This window comes from Xiphias gladius, chromosome 3 (assembly GCF_016859285.1).
Source record: "Xiphias gladius isolate SHS-SW01 ecotype Sanya breed wild chromosome 3, ASM1685928v1, whole genome shotgun sequence".
In the NCBI taxonomy this organism is placed as follows: Eukaryota; Metazoa; Chordata; class Actinopteri; order Istiophoriformes; family Xiphiidae; genus Xiphias; species Xiphias gladius.
This window is the reverse complement of record NC_053402.1, coordinates 7,453,390-7,473,086: the sequence shown is the minus strand read 5'-3', so window position 1 is coordinate 7,473,086 and position 19,697 is coordinate 7,453,390. Positions and strand designations below refer to the sequence as shown.

At 40.1% G+C, this 19,697-nt stretch overlaps 2 protein-coding genes across 2 annotated transcripts; both read left to right on the top strand.

Annotated features, from left to right (window-relative positions):
• Positions 1 to 2,746: 2,746 nt before the first annotated feature.
• Positions 2,747 to 5,995, top strand: plekhf1 (pleckstrin homology domain containing, family F (with FYVE domain) member 1). The gene is made up of 3 exons (XM_040123644.1): positions 2,747 to 2,778; positions 3,365 to 3,668; positions 4,708 to 5,995. Exons 2-3 carry the CDS (start codon positions 3,422 to 3,424, stop codon positions 5,298 to 5,300), a joined length of 840 nt encoding a protein of 279 aa, XP_039979578.1. The 5' UTR covers positions 2,747 to 2,778; positions 3,365 to 3,421; the 3' UTR covers positions 5,301 to 5,995.
• Positions 5,996 to 13,775: 7,780 nt separating this feature from the next.
• LOC120788418 (WW domain-binding protein 11) lies at positions 13,776 to 19,466 on the top strand. Its single transcript, XM_040124230.1, has 12 exons — positions 13,776 to 13,968; positions 14,542 to 14,628; positions 14,762 to 14,793; positions 14,901 to 14,994; positions 15,269 to 15,465; positions 15,865 to 15,998; positions 16,108 to 16,274; positions 16,455 to 16,691; positions 16,937 to 17,062; positions 17,164 to 17,445; positions 17,608 to 17,793; positions 18,191 to 19,466. Exons 2-12 carry the CDS (start codon positions 14,565 to 14,567, stop codon positions 18,877 to 18,879), a joined length of 2,208 nt encoding a protein of 735 aa, XP_039980164.1. The 5' UTR covers positions 13,776 to 13,968; positions 14,542 to 14,564; the 3' UTR covers positions 18,880 to 19,466.
• The last annotated feature ends 231 nt before the right edge of the window (positions 19,467 to 19,697 follow it).

Sequence of the window (19,697 nt, the reverse complement as noted above, 5' to 3'; positions counted from 1 at the left end):
CAAAATCTAACTTAACGAAGAGCAAGGTGACTATCTGGGTCTACTGCTTTTGAAAAAGGGAGCATTCTGAATAGCGTGTATAAATTTAACAAACAATTGCCACATGAAGAGCTACACTTAAAGTATTTTCTTATAAACTAAGTTTAACTTTGATCATCTTGATTTTATGTTGAAAATTATACTTTAATTTGTTTTGTCGCTTGTTTGATTTGCTCTGATTTATTCACAAGATGGTGCTACAATGTTCAAAGCAAAGAAGGGTCAGAGAACAATTCAATAAGTGAAACAGATGACGGCTTGGTTACAGAGTGATGCAGTTATCATACAAGATGCCTTGTATGATGTTTAAAAACAAATATAATATGCATTTTAATCCATTATTCCTGTTTGGTCCCTGATGAAGACACAAGCCAAAGCACTGGACTTTGATTCTACAAAATGCTATCTGAGTATAGAAGCAGTCTATTAAAAGATAAAAGACCAAGTCACGACTTCTTTGACTAGAGTTATCTGACCCACAAAAGCATACATGTACACTGATCAGTCACAACATTAAATCCAGTTACCTGTTTAAATGTTGTGTGTATATATATATATATATATATATATATATATATATATATATATACACACACACACACACACACACGCACACACACACACGCACACACACACACACACATGTACTCTCATTTCGTTTACCTTGACTATAATCTGTACTAAGTCCTCCTTGTCATATGTTTTATTAATCTTACCCATCAGTTCTTAGTATTACTATACTTCAAAAGACCATTGCATTTGGTCACATAGTAGTCATGATCATTCTGAATGAGCTTTTTTCAAGTTTGGCAACCTTGCTTGGCTGAATAATTTATTCATTAAAAGATAGAAAATATTTTATATTCATTACAGTCTGTAGAAATATAATTTGAACACAAAAGGAAATGGTCATGAATGTATGAAAGTAGCATGAAAGTCCTCTTATACATCATGCAGCCCAGCAAACAACCCCCTGTATTAGATTTCATTGAGACTTGGAGTTGAATTTCTTTTTGCCTGATGCTGCTTCTTGCGAAGTGTATATTTCTTTTGTTCATGCTGTCAGTGCATATGTGCCATTGTGATGTTAATGTGTGCATTACTGGAGTATGTAGTCAGACAAGTCTATGATGTACTCACAGATCACAGATTAAACTACTTTGTTATTCACTGTTCCAGTTTCCTTATATTTGTCATTCCATTTATTTTTCCTTACCAGTGCAAAAGGACAATACATGAAATGGTGACTTGACAGACAAAATACAACTAATGAGACAAAAACAAAGAACAAATCATGACAATTTTTTGTGTATGTATGTACATGTATGTGTCAGTGAATATATGAGAGAACATGAAGACAGAAAAAAGATGAAGAATGAAGAAAATGGAGGGTTGTTGTTAGAAAAATGGTAATAGTGGAATCTCCAGTCAGTCTTCTCTTTTCTTGTGCTTTTTCCATTTTCCTTCAATTTACATACACCTAAGGCATAATGACTAAACGAATTGATGTCAGTTATAGGATCTGCTTTGGACAGTCTCCAAACCCGTAGGAGAAAGCCTGTTTTGTAACATTTTACATTTAGTTGTTTTATTAGTATAAAAGGACAAACGATGCAAAAACCAACGAATAGAAAGATGTGGGCTGAACACAAAAAAATTCTATTACACATAATGATGTCATTTGGATGAAATCAAGCTTGGTCAGTTGAGAAGATTGACACCACTCTTGTGACTGTTCTGTAAAAATATAGCTACAACCAGCAGCCAGTTAGTTTAGCACAATGACTGAACACAAGGGGAAACAGTTAGCCTGGTTTTCCCAAAGGTAACAAAATATTTTCCTACTAAGCACCTCTAAATCTCATTTATTAACACGTTTTACCACGTTTGTTTAATCTGTACAAAAGTCAAAGTGTAAAAACAACAATTCATCACTTAACCGTGCGTTATTTGCCAGACTATTCCTTGACTTGGAGCAGTAACTTCCTGGAGGGTCTGCTAGGTCGCTGCATTCCGGTTGCCACACACATATTAATCAGTGAGCTTTAGAGGTGCTGGTAGGCAGATTTTGTTTCCTTTGGACAAAGCAAAACTGCCTGTTTCTAGTCTACGTGCTAAGCTAGGGAACCAGCTGCTGGTACTAGCTTTATAGTTACTGTACAGATATGAGAGTGGTATCAATCTTCTTATCTGACTGTCAACTAGAGAGTGAACTAGGGTATTTTCCCAAAACATCAAACTATTCCTTTACATTTTCTAACATTTATTCTGGAGATGGCTGGTAAAAATATGCTTTATCCCACATAGCCTAAGTAATGTTTTATCATACTTACTGATAAATTGACTAACCAAGCTTTATTTTGCCCATAAAAAAGTAACAAGTTTTGTATTACGCTTATGAAGTAACTATGATTAAATAACGTTTCGAAAATGGTCAGCCGTGAGTTTTCTCTCAGTAAATCCCCCTACTTTTGTCAACGTTACATTTATTTCCTCATTGGAAGGGAGCAAAATGCTGAAACCTCTTTCCCCTGCCCTTTCCCCATGTGTATGTTCACCACACACTTATATAATAACAGGAATACTGCCAACTGAGACGTGTCTTTGATTCCGTCACTGGAAGACTGTTGTTTGTGTCTTGTTGCTTTATGTCGTTCGTGCCTCTGTTCAGCGCTAGAATAAACGGCTCGTAATGACCCACTGAATGTCTCTGACAAGCATGGCGTGCAAGTGACAAACGTGAGTTGGCAGCATGAAGCAGTTGGATGAAAGTGTTTGTTTTTTCGATCCAGCTGCTGGCCGAGCTGCTCAACCAACATTCAACATGCCGTGCAGTAATGAAGGAAGTGTCACTGAATTAAGTAAAAGTAGCTAACGTTAACACTCTATAAAAGTTATTCATTACAAGCACAATTGTTTTATTTAAATGCCACACGTGAAAGCACAGACGCATTAGCAACAAAATAAACGACGAAAGCATCATTCTAATGTTATTGGTTAAGGTGTAGCTAATTTTAACCGTTTCATATGTGGTTGGGTGTTTTATAACAAGTACTGTATGCTAAAAACTGATCATGCTTTGTATTTAAATTCGTAATTTGAACCTTGAACTAGTAAGTATCAGTTAAATAAATGTAGTGGAATAAAAAATACAATATCTTCCTTCGATATTTACAGAGTAACTGTCTTTGCAACTTTGCATCTTAAATGAATGAAAATCTAAATGTTGTTCGAAATGCTGCTCCATCCCTTCTCCCTCTCTCTTATTTCTTGTTTAACTTGTTCGTGCTCAGTCTAAACTTGGAAAGTCCCATTACGTCACCAGGAAACAGGGCACTTTAAATCCACCTGCTGCCGCTGTGGGCACCTTGTTCCTGCTACAATGATGGCCCAGATATCATTTGTGAGGGAGAACCGTGATCGTATTCAGGCAGTGGAGAATTCGTTTGGTCCATCGGGCCGGCCCCTATCCCAGCCGGGTCGGATTCTGATGGGAAAGGGCCATCTGATAAAACAGGGTCGTCGGAAGGCCGAGCCGAAGGCGTTCTTCCTCTTCAATGATGTGCTGGTTTACGGCAGCATCCTTCTGAACGGCCGCTGGCACAAAAACCAGAAGATCATCCCTCTAGGTGAGAAACTCATCTTCTTCTCCTGTGGCTAACCAGAGCACTGGATCCACTCGGACAGAAAATGTCATGAAGAATAAGATAATGATCAAACTGGCATTTGTATTACTTTAAACTCTAGTATTATCTAGTAAGTTATAGTGACCATGTATCTGTCAATGCTTTGGTGTTGCCTTTTCATAACTTTACATGGTTTTGATAATTTGACACATCTTATTGGTGCTAATCCAATACTAAAAAAGAAAAACTGGGAAAAAAGGTCAAAATGAATTAAAGGGTCAGTTTCTCCAAATTTTTAAAGAAAATTAAAAAAAAAAAAAGTTCTTTCTCAATTAGTCCTTGTGTTATCTTGTTAAGCAGAGTTTTGGATTCATATCCAGAAGTTTTGAGATATCTGCCACAGCAATACAATGAAGGAAAATTGAATTTCGTTAATTCTGCACAAAAAATATATCCACAGACTACTGGAACTACATTCAACTGAACAAATAGTTCTTTCTGTAGTTTACCTTGAAAAAAAGGAAAACTTTGTTTCTGGAAATGCCAGTGGTTTTGCATTTCTTAAATGTAGTTTTTCAATGTGTTGAGCACCACATGTGGAATTCTATTCAACCCCATTTTATTGGTGGAGTAGCAGTAGTTTCAGAGGCGGATATTCTAAAAACCTCAGCCTATAAAACCAAAATGATCAGTATGGCTAAATAAAATTAGCACAAGTCAGATCATATGTTGATATGTGATTTGGGCGAGCTAACATCACCTCTAAGGATAGATATGACTGCTTCCAACTCTAATTTGAAATCATTGTTGTGCCGAAATAGGAAGTTTTGAATGGCTGAAATGGCCTTTCTTGCATGTGCCAAACATTCTTAATGTGAATCACAAGTAGAAAAATACACAAATCTGAGTTTTGGGGGCTAATGACACTGAAAAATTTTAGCTGTTAATAACTATTTCTTGGTGGAGGAGCTCGTTCACTATGCCATGGTACCCATATCTTTTTTGTGTTGTTATCAATATGCCATTTTCACTGTGATTTCAGAGGACATTCAGCTGGAGGACATGGAGGATGGTGTGGGACTGGAGAACCAATGGCTTATCCGTACACCATGCAAGTCCTTTTTTGTGTCCGCCCCTTCATACGAGGAGAAGCGGGCCTGGATGGATCACATTGAAGACTGCCGGTCTAGCCTGCTGCAGGGTGGCAGCTGCCAACCTGGCTCTGCCTTTGCTGTTTCTTGGATCCCGGACCAGGCCGCTTACAAATGCATGCGCTGCTTCAGCAAGTTCACCGCAACCAACCGTCGACACCACTGCCGAAAATGTGGCTTTTTGGTCTGCAATTCATGCTCCAAGACACGAGTAGTGATAGGCCATATTCACCCCACTAAGAAGTTGAGGGTCTGCAGTCTCTGTCACACAAGGAATAAAGAAGAGATATCTCACCTGCAGGGAGACAGCACTAGAAAGAACAGCTCAGAGGAGGACGATGTGGGAGCTTCGAGTGATGAAGAGGAGGAAGACGGCATGATGCAGAATCACACTCCAAGCACCTGGCTGTACTCCCCGATGGGCACTTGGGGACAGCTGGGCACTTATGTTAACCCAAGATCACTGCAGCAGTGGCCCCAGTAAAACATAACCACATCAAGACTGCTACAGCCTCTCAGACATAACTAATGTATTCACCATCATTAAACATCATATTAAACTATGAATTGTATTATAACAAAGGGTATTGGACTTTTGAATGGACTCAGATGACCAGGAAATGTTGACACAAATACAGTAGAATACAGTGGAAGCATGTTTGAATTCAGTAGAGAAAACCCTTAAAGATCCCCTCCAGACATGTTTTAAGATTTAGAAAAATGTTCCGCTTTGAATCATGATTTGTGTCTCATATTGGTTTTCCAATAAAAAGTTCAGTTAAGTAGGTAAAAACTCAAAAAACCATTTTAAGTTAAAAACTTAAATCATGCTCATAGGTACAGACCTTGGACACAGATTTTCAGCAAGCGCCAAGAAACTTTCTTCCTTGGGGAAATTAATATGAAGGTCAAACTTCACAGTCAGGTAACAAGAGGAACTGAAGGGGAACTTTAAAAAGAGAATGGTGTATTGTACATATTCACTATTGTAATTATTACACTTTTTACACTGTAATTGGTTCATATAGATACTTGCTCTGAAGTAGCCACAAGTATCCACCTTTTTATGTTCTTGGAGTATAATTATTATTTCGTGTCACAGGATGTAGAGAAGAACAGTTTCTTCAGGCATACGTGTGATATAATTCCAGTGTGTATGTATCAGTCACTGTTTACATGTGAAAAAGATGCTATTTTTTCATTGATGCTCTTTTACTTTTAAATTATCCATGAACAATAACGCACTTAGAAACAGGTTAGTGTCTGTTGTGATGATTTGAGTGTCAAGTTGGATGCACCAATCTCTTTCTTTACTTTTTCATGTCATGATTCCAATATATACATTTTTCTTTGTCAATTTAAAATCTGTATAACTCATTGTTGGGATTATTCTTCTGAATACACAAGGCTGAAATTATGCATAACTTTTTAAATCATAAGACATTTATAAGAAATGTCTTTTTACAATTTTACAATATCAGTTAGTAAGAAACTAAATGGACCATCTGGGTGATACATGATTCATTCAATTAGATCATATTGGCACCAATACTGATCCACTCAGTGTAAAAATATTTTGATTAATAGACACTGAATTGATAACTATAGATTGAATACATATACTGTAAGTAGGTGTTTATGCATAAGCTACTTCTAACAGGAGTAGCCCACACAGACCAGAGCACTCAACAATTTGAGCAGTGATATTTTATTGTGAAGGGACGGCAGTAAAATGACCAAGATTTTTGAATAAGATTTAATTACAGTTTAATTTAATTGTATTTTTTTCAATTGGCTTTTACTGCTATGACCGTAAAAGGTCTCCTCTTTAAACATGGACAGCTGGTATGCATTTTTATGTCACGCCCAATATCTACTGCAGAAATTTTGGATTTTTGCAGGATTTTGGTGAAATTATTCCCTAAATTTATATGTGTACAACAAACATGCTACAGAATAAAATTAACATTTGTTGATCTGTAAGGGATTAATCACGTATGTGGCAAACCAATGTGTCTTTATGCTTCTGTCTGTCTACCTGTTGGTGTGTGAGGTGGAGAGACGGCCTTTCTGTGTGGAGTTTGCATGTTCTCCCCGTGCCTGCATGGGTTTCCTCTGTGTACTCCAGCTTTCTCCCACAGTCCAAAGACATGAAGGTCGGGTTAATTTGGGACGTTAAATTGATGGTAAATGGATGGAAGGATGGACTGTATCAAAGCCAAATTAGCAGGAAATTGCCCATAACTCAGGCTGTCTTAGAGCAATCCTGATTAAACTCAGTTAGACATCCTGAAAAAGGTCAACACAACAAAATGGGATTACTGCATCTTCCGCAATATGTGCCTGAGGGGGGAAAAAAAAAATCCATGATGGCAAACTACAACCACCTTCAGTCACTGCTTCTGCTTTTGATTTGATTCTATCTAAAGAGCCGATGAAAACATTTTTACATGGGCATTTTCCTCGACTTATGGTTTAACTGGTTTTATAAACAAATGGTAAAAGCTGTAATAATGCCAAATCCTTTCTAATCACAGGTGAGTCATTTCTTTTTAGTGTCAAACTTGTTTGACCTCTACTCACACGGAACAAGGAAATGTGGCCTAGCTTCCTGCAAAAAGACACTAGTTACGGATACATAAATGACTTGGTTGGTTATTACTTGGTCTCTGTAAATAAACTGGTAAACCATCCCTGGTGTGTTCGGATAAATCCAGCACAGAGTGATGCTGCAAAAATTAAGGTGCTGTATGTCATCACAAAACACTTGTATTTTTTCAACAATGTATACAACAATACTCTGCTGAAACCTAATTCCATTTAGTAATTGTATCAAGTCTGTACAAACACATTTCAAAGCTTCTCTGAGACTTTCCCTCTCTCCTGCTCCATATCATATATGAAATCAAATCAAATTTGATAAAAACATCTTTAGGTCCTTACTGTGTATCACAGAAACTCATCTTCACAGTCATTGAAACAAAAGAGGACAGTCAAAGATTTGTACAAGTGGCGTAATTTAAATAATATAGTGTTTTTGTCTGCACCTGCATCTTAGATCCATTTATTGGATGAGGACAGAGAATAAGGAAACAACTGTGCATTCATGGAAGCACATGATCCAAAATAATTTCATGCAATTTCTAACTAAATTAAATTGAATCCAGACAGGTTAGTATTCTCACTGGGCTAAGGGTTAGGGCAAACATATTTTTAGACATGAAACTAGGTCCACTAACTTGATGGATCATGCTGCTGGTATTAACTGGTTGCGCAAAAGCCACTTTTCGCTCAGTATCAACTCGGAATGCTGGCACTGCAAATGATCGCTGGGGTTGAATCACAGCGGTGACAGCTTTTAGGGTGGGCAAACTCGAAGGAAGTTTATAAAAATACCGACATCTGTCGGTCAAAATTTGATATTTCACGTAATATTGTGCAGAAGGATTAAATGAAGGACCTCACGATGAAGCAATTAGTGAATATAAAAGTGAATTTACTGCTGCCGTCCGTGATATTGATTTAATAAATATCATATTGTATGAAGTGAATACCTTTAAACAGAGTCCTAGCTTGGTTTTTCAAAATCCAACAATAAATACATACATTTAAAATACTCTCTGTAAATTTCAAATGTGCTTTATTGGCGAAAGCAAAGTTCATAGACGTGCATCTCATTTCATACAATTGTGAAAATGACCGCAGTTGAAAATCGACCAAGGATCTGAAGTTTTATAATCGTGAATTATTTTTCACAAATTTTTATTTACTTCTTTCCCTCTAAAGGCTGTTAATGTAAATTATTGGTAATCAAGGAAATCGGCCATTAGCGAAGCCATTTTTTTTAGAGAAAATGCCGAAATGTAGGTGATGGTGCGCTTCAATGCCAACAACAATGCCACTACTGCAATTAATTTAAAACTCCTTGTAAAAATAAACCTGAAAGGACACGACATTATTCATATTATTCATAAAATTATATCATTTTAATTTGGACCTTCAACCTTTACGGACTACAGCATTGATGTTTGTCTAATACATTTACGCATCAATACTGTGTAACCAATAATTTAACATTTCATAATATAAATCAGACAACAGCCCCACAGTTGCATAATAACTACTTTTACTTTGGATACTTTAAATACATTTTTTCTGATAGTAATTCTGTACTTCTTCTTAAATGAAACTTTAAATTGAGAACTTGCTTTTACTGAACTTGTAGAGCCCCATTCCAACGTGTGTGTGTGTGTGTGTGTGCTTTGTTGCAGTGTGATGAGCCCATCCACCTGACAGACCACAACTACTGGATGAGGAGGAGAATCTCGGCAGGCCGGGCAGAGGGTGCAGGGAGGCATAGACCCTACAGCAAGTGTCCATGCTGCAGGAATGACCAGGTTAGACATTTGGATTCAAAACTTCATGGAAAAGATCAAATCCTTCATTCGCTCTTATTCCCATGAAGAGCAACATTTAAGTTCATTTTTCCTGTTCTTGATGTGAAATTCTTCTTGCAGCCAGGTGAAAAAATTCCTGGAAGGAATCTGTGCAGGGTCTTTTGCTTTGACAGAGTAGTCCTCTGTAGCTCATCTCATACATTTTTATTCTCTTGTGAGATTTTAAAAGTTTGCTGTTACCAAGTCAAAAGTCTTCCAGAGCCTGAAATCCTCTGCTATCGACCTTCCTCAGGTGCAGAATTCAATCCCGAGGCCCCAGCGCTCTGTTACTACTGCCAGCCTTCCCCAGAAGAGGAAGCAGAGCTCCGTGCCCCGCACAGCCATCCCTTCTGCTGAACCTGAAGGGAAGGTGGATGTGGACCAGAGGCCTCCATCCGCCATTTCACCTGCTGACCTGCCAGAAGTCTCGACTGTGCCCCCCGGCCCCCAGCCCTCCAGTGCTAATAACCAGTCAAGCTTTGCTGCTCTAAACCATGACGGTCCTGTGAAGATACACAACCGCTCAGTGGACGAGTACCAGAAAATCTAACACGAAGTGGTAGATGATATGCTGAGGTATGTTTGTGTAAAAAATCATGACTTAGTCCATCACATCATTGTCACTTTTGTCAAATCACAGAAACCTCTATCACTCGTCTTTCTGAAGTATTTAAGCTTTTTAATCACATGTATTATTATTCTGTAATTTCTCTTTCTTCCACTCCTCATAGGTACAAGAATGGCCGGATTCGTCCCTACAGTTTACAGCTCGGACGTCAAATCAAACAGAAGCTGTGGGAGAGACTCAATCGTCCCATGTTTACGACGTCAGTCCAAGAAGATGGACTGGTGCGTGTGGACGTATCATACGGGGCTGGAGTCTATCCTCCCCTTCATGATATTGATACTTCTCAAGAACCAAAACCTGGACCACCACCAAACAAAAGAGCTAAGAACTAAAGCTAAGACGAAAGTAGCAGAAACACTGCAAACAATGAAAGACATAATTATCGTTAAAACAGATCAAATACAACTGTAAATATTATAGTAGTTTTTAAGTCGTCTTAGCAAGTCACAAAAGTCAAACACTCGCGTGGTTAAATTGAGTGAGTTTTTTTCACGATCAGTAAATGCAGCCTCTGTGTCAGAAAACTCTTTCATCAGACTCAACCACCACCTAAATAATCCGCCAGGACACACACAGCCTCTGCAAGTAGTGCCATGGTTCATCCTCTACCCACAGCCTCATCCAACCACTTTCTGTAGCCTCAGCCTCCAGCTGTCGACTCTGTCAAACATCTACAGTATAGACACGTCTCCACCAAAGACCTGTGTAAGATAACTTCACTGCTTCCTTCCACCCTCAACCCTGCTGAAACCTTTGACAAGCTCCACCTTCAGCATCTACCAGAAACCAGCAGCTCCAACCTCCACCCGCAGAAAATCCTGCAAGCCCAAAACTCCATCTACAGCCTCAGCCAGCAACTTCCTCTGCAAACTCCACATGCAGATTCTTGCAGACAGCTGAGGGTATAGCCTCCACCTACATCCTCTGCAAGAAACCTGCGGCCCTGACCTCCACCTGGAGATTCTGGCATCCTGACTGAGGTATGTTTGTGTAAAAAATCATGACTCCGTCCATCACAACGTTGTCACATTTGCCAAATCACAGAAACCTCTCACTCATCTTTCTGAAATATTTAAGCTTTTTAATAACATGTATCTCGGACGTCAAATCAAACAGAAGCTGTGGGAGAGACTCAATCGTCCCATGTTTACGACGTCAGTCCAAGAAGATGGACTGGTGCGTGTGGACGTATCATACGGGGCTGGAGTCTATCCTCCCCTTTATGATATTGATACTTCTCAAGAACCAAAACCTGGACCACCACCAAACAAAAGAGCTAAGAACTAAAGCTAAGATGAAAGTAGCAGAAACACTGCAAACAATGAAAGACATAATTATCGTTAAAACAGATCAAATACAACTGTAAATATTATAGTAGTTTTAAGTCGTCTTAGCAACCTTTGCTAGCAACCTTCAGCTCCCTCCACCTGCAGATTCCGGAAGACAGCTGAGGCCCAAACCTCCACCTCAACCATCCTCTCCACAGACTTAAAATCTTCCTGGAGCCCACAGAAACCACCTGCTCATTCAACCACTGTCCACAGCCTCCACCAGTAACCTGTATCCCCAGCCTCCACCTACAAATGGTTCTTGACAGGAGTTCCATTACTGTCCTTCAGTTACCAGTAGTAAGTTGAAGCATCAGCTTTTGCATACATCTACTGCCACATATGTACAGCCTTAGTCTCTGCATCTACCTGCAGCCCCCATCAATCAACTGTGGTCCCAGCTTTCACGTGCCACTTCTTTTAGCCAGTTGCATGCCCAGCCACTGCCTTTAGACTCTGCAACCCAGTTCCAGCCCAACACTTCACTTGCAGTTTCTTGGCAGACACCTGCATCCCCATCCTCCATCTGATTCTGACAGTTAGATTTAGCCACATATTTCACCTACAGTCTTTGCCTCTTCCTGCAGACCACAGACGACAACCTGGTGCAGCTCCAGCTCCAGCCTAAAGTCTACAGGAACCCAGCCCCTCGCCAGCGTCCGCCCCAACGCAATCAGTTTTTATAATGGTTTACACAGTTGCACCAGGTATCTTTATTTGTATCAATATTTTTCCCTGTTGTTTTCTTCTTCAGGTTCCCTTAATGCTTTATGTAACCTCTTGTCACTATTTCTCTTGCTGCAAACTTTCTCACACAGTTTTATGCAATACAGCATGTCTTTCTCAGACCATATTTCCCTTGGAGTTTACAGGATCAATCTTTCACTCGTCAAAGCCACCACCATCTATAAAGCAGTGTTTTTCAAGTAGAGAATCTTCCGGGATATTGCAGTGTTTTCAGCCAAGATTCAAAGAAAAATATGTTCATACGATGGCAAGCTGTGGTAAGGCTGAAAACAAATTTCTTTTCTCTGGGAGCCAGGTGGTCCAAACTCTCATCAAAAGGATCTAAACTGCATGTTAGTGGAATGATAATACATTTTCACTTCTTTAATTTTTTTAGGTTTTGTATCATCTTCGGCAAACATCAGTTAGCCCATCAATGGTGTTCCCAAAAGCAGCACCAAAGCATTTCCTGGTTCAGGTGCAAGAAGTCCAAGCTGTGTAACCTGCACAACATGTCCCCCCCAAAACAAGTAAAACGCCATTAATAAGTAGAGGTAAGTCACACACTGGTTATTTTTTAAAGCATTTTAGTAATCATCAAGCCTTGTTTGAGGCAAATTAATGCTTATTTTATTCCTAACCCCCTCAGGAAGCTATAAGCAGAGAAATGTCAAGTCCGAGCAGATGTTGCCATTTCCAGTGCCTTCACTTTGAATAGCGGTGGTGACCCCTCATCTGCTTCCTCTTCACCTTATTCCTCCTCCCAAAGCACCACTTTCATCACCAACTTCTGCTCCTCTACCCAACTGAGAGCACCTCCTCATGTGGGTCCTTTCAATTGAAACCAAGGTTTATGCCTGTCCCAAAAAGTCCCTGACCTGTGACCTCTCTATTACGGGGAGGAAAGAGAAAAGAATACTTTTTAGGGGATCAATAAATCATTAGTCTATATTATTCTGTTGTCTACTAATTCTTTAAAAATATTCCAGATAAAGAGACTTTGATGTTTTATTTGTCATTAAAACAAAGCATGTTTGTGTGAAAGCATGTAGCAGTCCGTATGCTCATATATGCCCCCACATCACCTTTTGCTCCAGATATTTGTGAATAACTGCCCAAATATGTTTTATTTCTGATTTATGAAAAGTAAGTGTTAAGTGCTGTCAACAAGTGTGTGTATTACAGTTTTGAACTGCTGAAATAAAAGTGGAGTAGATTGCGCAAATTGTGTTTTTGATGACAGTTGATTAAAATGATTTAAAGCCCAAATGAAATGAAACGACTTGTGACACAATGAATAACGTATTTGTATACAAAATGATAAAAATGATGAAGACCAAAATATTCATACTTCTTATACTGGGACCTGTAAACATACTGTGTGCTTCTTCGTGTTAGACCATAACGTCTATCTTTAACCACTTCTGCTCAACATAGTGACCGCCACTGATACTAATTCATGATGATCGTTTCCAACCTGTAGTAAAAAAAATAGACAAGCTTAGTTCCTTGTTAAAAATATTACTGCCACATTATTATCTTGCTAACTGTAGAATTTAACATAGTAAATGTCCTTGATTACTTTCATCTTGGCTACTGACTACTCTCATGCTCTCTTTCTTCTTACTGTTATAAAGAGAATAAATGTTCTTGTCTAAATGTCTTCAACCTGATGGCTAAAATCAACTGCACGGGCATCAAGTCAAACCATAATTAGAATATAAGTACATAAAATGCATATATGATAATTCAAGAATATCATGTCCAACATATCAACTTTTTTTTTTTTTAAATAAAAATTGATTGCTTCCAGCCTATCACTTTTGACTTGTTTTGATGACGTCGTTTTCGCCTCTTCCGCTCTTGCTCACGGCAGTAAACATGGCGACCGGCTAGCGGAGTCGTTGGATGCATTCAATTCTTAAGGCTTTGTGTTTCTTTTTCAGAGCTTAAACAATACGTTTTATTTTACTGTTGGTAGTCAGAGGTGCGTGAGTGGGGCGTTGCACTCTACAGGTTTTATTTAAATAAAAGGTAACGTCAAGTTTCTCCTCGGTGCTTTGGTTGATGCTAACGGGGCCCTTGCTACAAGTGCACGCTAACGTTCCGAGCTAACTTGTCAGCCAGATGCTGCTTGGCCAGCTAATATTTAGATATCTGTTATGGGGAATCTGACTTTTATAATGTTTGTTGGCCACTGAAAACATCCGTAGCTATATCTAACAAATCTAGGATTGACTTTGCTTGTTTGATAGTCATGCGTTGCCTGTCACCTCTATGTTAACTTGTTAGCCAGCAGTGGCTAACTGTTATACTAAAAAGGCGTGCAGTGTTGTTTATTTTGATAAATTCGTTTTATATTCCAGGTAATTACAGTTTTACCATAAACCCTACAAAAATGCTATTTCTATGCAATAAGAATTAATTACTATTGTTTTCTGTAGTAAAGTTAATGGAACCAAGCATCCTCTCCAAGATGCTCTGAAAAATTAGCAGAGATATCCTTGAATTGTTTGTGAAATGCAAATGTAAGGTCAACATGTGCATAGCTTGTCGGTGAACACGAATGATTACTTTCATTTCAACTGTGATTTTAATACTTGGAAGGGTGAAGGAGACGAAAAGACAACATGGGGCGACGTTCAACCTCCTCCACCAAGAGTGGGAAGTTTATGAACCCCACCGACCAGGCCAGTAAGTATCGATCAGAGCTGGTTCCTCTGGCACCGACATTGCTGGGTAACACAGGAAGAATTACTGTTTATTTATTGTTGTAAGATTTTAAGAATGATAACTACTGTGTACATGTTCTTTACCTCCCTTACAGGGAAGGAAGCCCGGAAAAGGGAGTTAAAAAAGGTACTCATGGTTGTGAAACATATAACTTACGCTGTAGTCTTCTTATAAACATCAATCATGTTATTCGGTTTTTAACATGTTGCTTCATTTGTGAATACTCCTGCTAGAACAAGAAGCAGAGAATGATGGTGAGAGCAGCGGTGCTGAAGATGAAGGACCCCAGACAGATCATCAGAGACATGGAGAAGCTGGATGAGATGGGTGAGAGGGCTAAATTTGTATTTTGCTGTTGTCCTGGCATTTGTGCATTTCAAATAGGGTTGTTTTTAACTGAAAAAAAATGTTTACTATCCTTAATTATCTTTCTATAACAATAATACAAGGATAGTCTAACTTTTAAAGGAGGTTGCATATTTTTTCAGAATTTTTAGACTTTTGGACTATTTCAAGTCATTTATCTTTGTACTTTTTTAAACTTCACAAATAATTTTTGGCTTTCTCTAACAATAAAGCCTTCCTGTAACACCTTCAACAGAGTTCAATCCAGTTCAGCAGCCGCTGCTGAATGAGAAAGTGTTGAGGGACAAGAGGAAGAAGCTACGTGAGACCTTTGAACGCATTGTCCGTCTGTACGAGAGAGAGAATCCTGACACCTACAAGGAGCTACGTAAACTGGAATTGGACTATGAGACCAAAAGGGGACAGCTGGCTCTCTATTTTGACTCAGTCAAGGTGTGTCTGTGTGTGTATTTGTTTGAATGCATATGCATGTTTTGTTTTTTTATTTACTGCATTTGGTAAGGATTTGTATTGATTTATGTTGACTTGTGAATGAGAAGACCTAGTGTGCACACTTCTATAATAACAGCTTGGGCTGAGAGACAGCAACATGAAAATGAATTTGGCTGTAGGCAAAATGCTCCATAGTAGTTATTTTAACTTTTAACACCAGGGTTTGATTAATCTTTGCTTAAAAGTAAGGAAATTATTTACTTTAAACATCACTGTTTTTGTGTCTTTTGTATAAACATGTTGAGTATCAGCACTTAATATTGTAGTTCCTTTACATTGCTTAGGCTTTGTCGTGACTCTCTGTTTACTATCATATGTGTACCATGTCCTGTTTTTCAGAATGCTGAGTCAGTGGAGGTTGACAGTATCCCCTTACCAGATATGCCTCATGCCCCATCCAATATCCACATCCAGGACATCCCCCTACCAGGGGCTCAGCCTCCTTCCATACTGAAGAAGAGCTCAACTTTTGGGTAGGGCTTGTGCTGTATATGTTAAAGGTTTCTGCAGGTAAACTCAGTATATGATGCTGCTGTTTACTACTGTGCCAATGAGGTAATTCTTTCTTCTTGTATTTCACAGTAAAGGACCTCTCTCGTCATCCTCTGGACCAGCGTTGGCAACAGTGCCAGGTGTCCCACGTTTACCTCCAGGGAAGAAGCCCCCCGGCCCCCCACCTGGGCCCCCACCTCCACAGGTCCTGGCACTGTACGGCATTCCTAATCGACGAGCTTACGGCACAGACACAGGTAAGACATGAACTGTTCCCTTAATGCCTATATCTCTGATCGCTAACTTTGTTTTTTTTCCAATAATAATGATAATGATGATAATAATAATAATAATACTTTGCTTTCATCAATGTGTTGCTGCTAACATTTCTGCCTGTTGCTCTTAACTAATTTTTACTCTTTTTTTCACCTGAATAGAGCCTTCTATTCCTGGTATCGAAAAGGACTCTGCAATGGAGTTGGGAAGAGATCGGAATAGTGGCAGTGAGAGTGACAGAGACCGGGAGGATGTGGATGATGACGACAGCGACTCTGAAGAGGACAGTGAAGAAGAGAGAGATGAAGTGGGAGACGGTGACCAGAGAATGAGTGTGGACAGGCAAGATGATGAGAGGGAAAGAGAGGAGGATAGAGACAGAAATGAAAGACATGCTGGTGAGTATTTTTGCAAGTTCTTGACTTAAACAGTGCCTTACTTTTGTGCTTGTGGTTTCTATTCTTCATTTTATCTTACAGAAATATTATGGCTTTATGTACAATGGAGCAACATTGCTGTTGTGGGCACTCTGCAATGCACAAAATAGTCTCAAAGCAATTTCTGAAAAATTATACTGATTCGAATTTATGTTATTACACTAATATAATCTTTTGATGAATATGTTAATGTCCAAATGGTTTAGGTCGCAGTGTACGTTTCGCAGATATGCCTCCAGAGGCAAACCATGAAGGAAAGAGGAAGAAAAAGAGGCTGGTGAAAAAGACCAAGGCCATTACCCCTCTGCAGGCCATGATGTTGAGGATGGCAGGTACTATAGTATATTAATGTCACTCCTGCATACTTACTAAGCTAGTACACACCGTTTTCTATTTCTGATGACGTGGTATGGTGTTATTTCTTTTTCTTCAGGTCAGTCAGTTCCTGAAGAGGAGGAAGAAGAAGAGGTAGAGGAGGAATACACAGATGAATCAGACAGCTCAGACATCGAGGACAGGGGACCGCCAGGGGACAACCAGTCCCACCTCATGGCGAATCAGCGTCTACCCCTTCCTGCTGGGCCAGTTGGACAGCAGGGGCCTCCACACTTGCAAGGTCCACCAATGGCTGGGCCTCCGCCACTGGGTCCACCCCCAGCTCCCCCGATGAGGCCACCTGGTCCACCCTCTGGCCCGCCTCCTGGCCCACCACCAGGTTAGATACATATTTCTAGCTATAATACTACACTATAACTCTGAACTGGATACTGGAATACAATGTTGATCCTGTAGTTTTAAGGATGTGGTGGTTGTACTCATTAGCCATATGTTCACTATGCATCTGCATCATTTATCTGATACATTCTGTTACCTTTAGGTGCTCCTCCATTCTTGAGGCCTCCTGGTATGCCTGGAGGCTTGAGGGGTCCAATGCACCGTCTTTTGCCTCCTGGACCTCCACCAGGTCGACCCCCTGGCCCTCCACCAGGTCCCCCACCTGGCCTGCCTCCAGGCCCCCCACCGCGTGGACCCCCTCCCAGACTACCACCCCCAGCACCACCAGGTAGGCATATGTGTGCATACACTGTGTGAAGGCAAGTATCTGTGTGTGTGCTTGAACATATGTGTAGTGCTATACATGAAAAGGAAAACTGTGTGTGTGTATATATAATATATATATTCTTGTGTGTGCATGGAGACATGCTGGGCAAACATGACATAATTATATGTCACACAACATGGCCGGGAAATGTATATATTTATTTTTAAATGCTGTTGCTGCTCAGTAACTTTGCTTAATGTAACTTTATTTATGTATTTGCTTACATACATGGGGTAAGTAAGTATGTAAGCATACTTTATCTATTAACACATGGAAAAAGTTCAACTATATGGAGTAATGAAGAAGAACATCTCAGAAATTTCTCATCGAAATACATCTGTCTTGTGTCTCCTTACAGGTATCCCACCACCTCCCCCAAGAGCAGGAGGGCCCCCACGTCCACTTGCCCCACCACTTTCCCTCTTCCCTCCACCTCTCAACTCCAACGTGCTCAGTGCTCCTCCCAACATTGTCCAGCGACAAAAAGGCTCAGGATCCAGCCAGGACAGTTCACAGAGCAACTTACCACCTCCTGCCATGCCCATGCGACCGGGTGTCATGCAGATGCCCCCTCCCCCAGGGACAGCTGCTGCCTCCACGGGCACCAATCCTGGAAGCAACCCCCCCGGTCACCACCACGCAGCCACCATCGAAAAACGCGCCAACATCACCTCTGTCGCAGCAGCAGGAGGCAGCATGGCAGCGGTTGCCGGCTCTGGTGGGGCCACCATCTCTGCCAAACCTCAGATTATCAATCCAAAGGCGGAGGTTACCCGCTTTGTGCCCACGGCACTAAGGGTGCGTAGGGACAAGAGCGGAGCAATACCCGGGGCAGCAGCTGGGCCTTTGGAGAAAGCAGGGGGTGGTGGTGGTGGAGGAAGAAGGGGAGATGAAGGCGTTGGAGGTGGCAAGGGGCAGAAACAGGCAACAGCTGCTCCAATGGGCCTATCCAACCCAGCCCAGTTGGGTGTTATGTCTCAGCCCAGCATGAAGACTAAGGACCAGGTGTATGAAGCCTTTATGAGGGAGATGGAGGGACTCCTCTGAGATTTAAGAGGGCATTGGAGGGAATGTTCGATGGGCGCTCTGAAAAACAGGCGTGTATTAGTTTTATTTGTTTTCTGTGCAGAGTAATAGAGGTAGCTGTCTTTAAGGCATTCGGCTTGATCAGTTTCCCTTTAGCAAACCAAGGAATGCTGCTACACTCTCAGCTCTGGTTTCAGCAGAATCATCTTCATTTGACTATTTGAGTAATGGAATATTATTTGTTGTATCTAGAGAGAATGTGAATTTGATATACATACTTAATCTGATTATATATATATATGTAATTGGAGACATTTAGATTGGTTGGTATTCCATTAGGCAACTCATAAAAACACACTATTCTCTGCACTGAAAAAATGCCAGTCTACCAAGTGGTATGTTGTGTTTTCTCTCTGGCCAACTATTTGTTATTTGGCATGGCCTTTACGGGTCATTTTTGTATGATTGTTTTACCGTCAACTGTTTATTTTATCAGTGATTTAAACATGTTGGACATCAAAACAAAGGTGTGGCATGCTTGCCAACCACTGACAGAATGCATGTTCGAAGCTGTTTAACCTGTAGCTAAATAAATACTTCACAAAGTGTTTTTACCTCATGTTTCAGTGTGATGTAATATATGAGGCAATATAAGCAGCACTCTAAAAGCATAATTATACACCACACAAGTAATTTCAGCATGCTTTATGTCTGGAAAAAGATTTCCCTGAATTCCACTAGTCAGCCATTCAAATTTCCTAGTAATTTCTTTACCCTCACAACCACCTTTAACTGTCTCCTCACATTAACACACTAGCTATGTGTTATGTTTTAAGAGG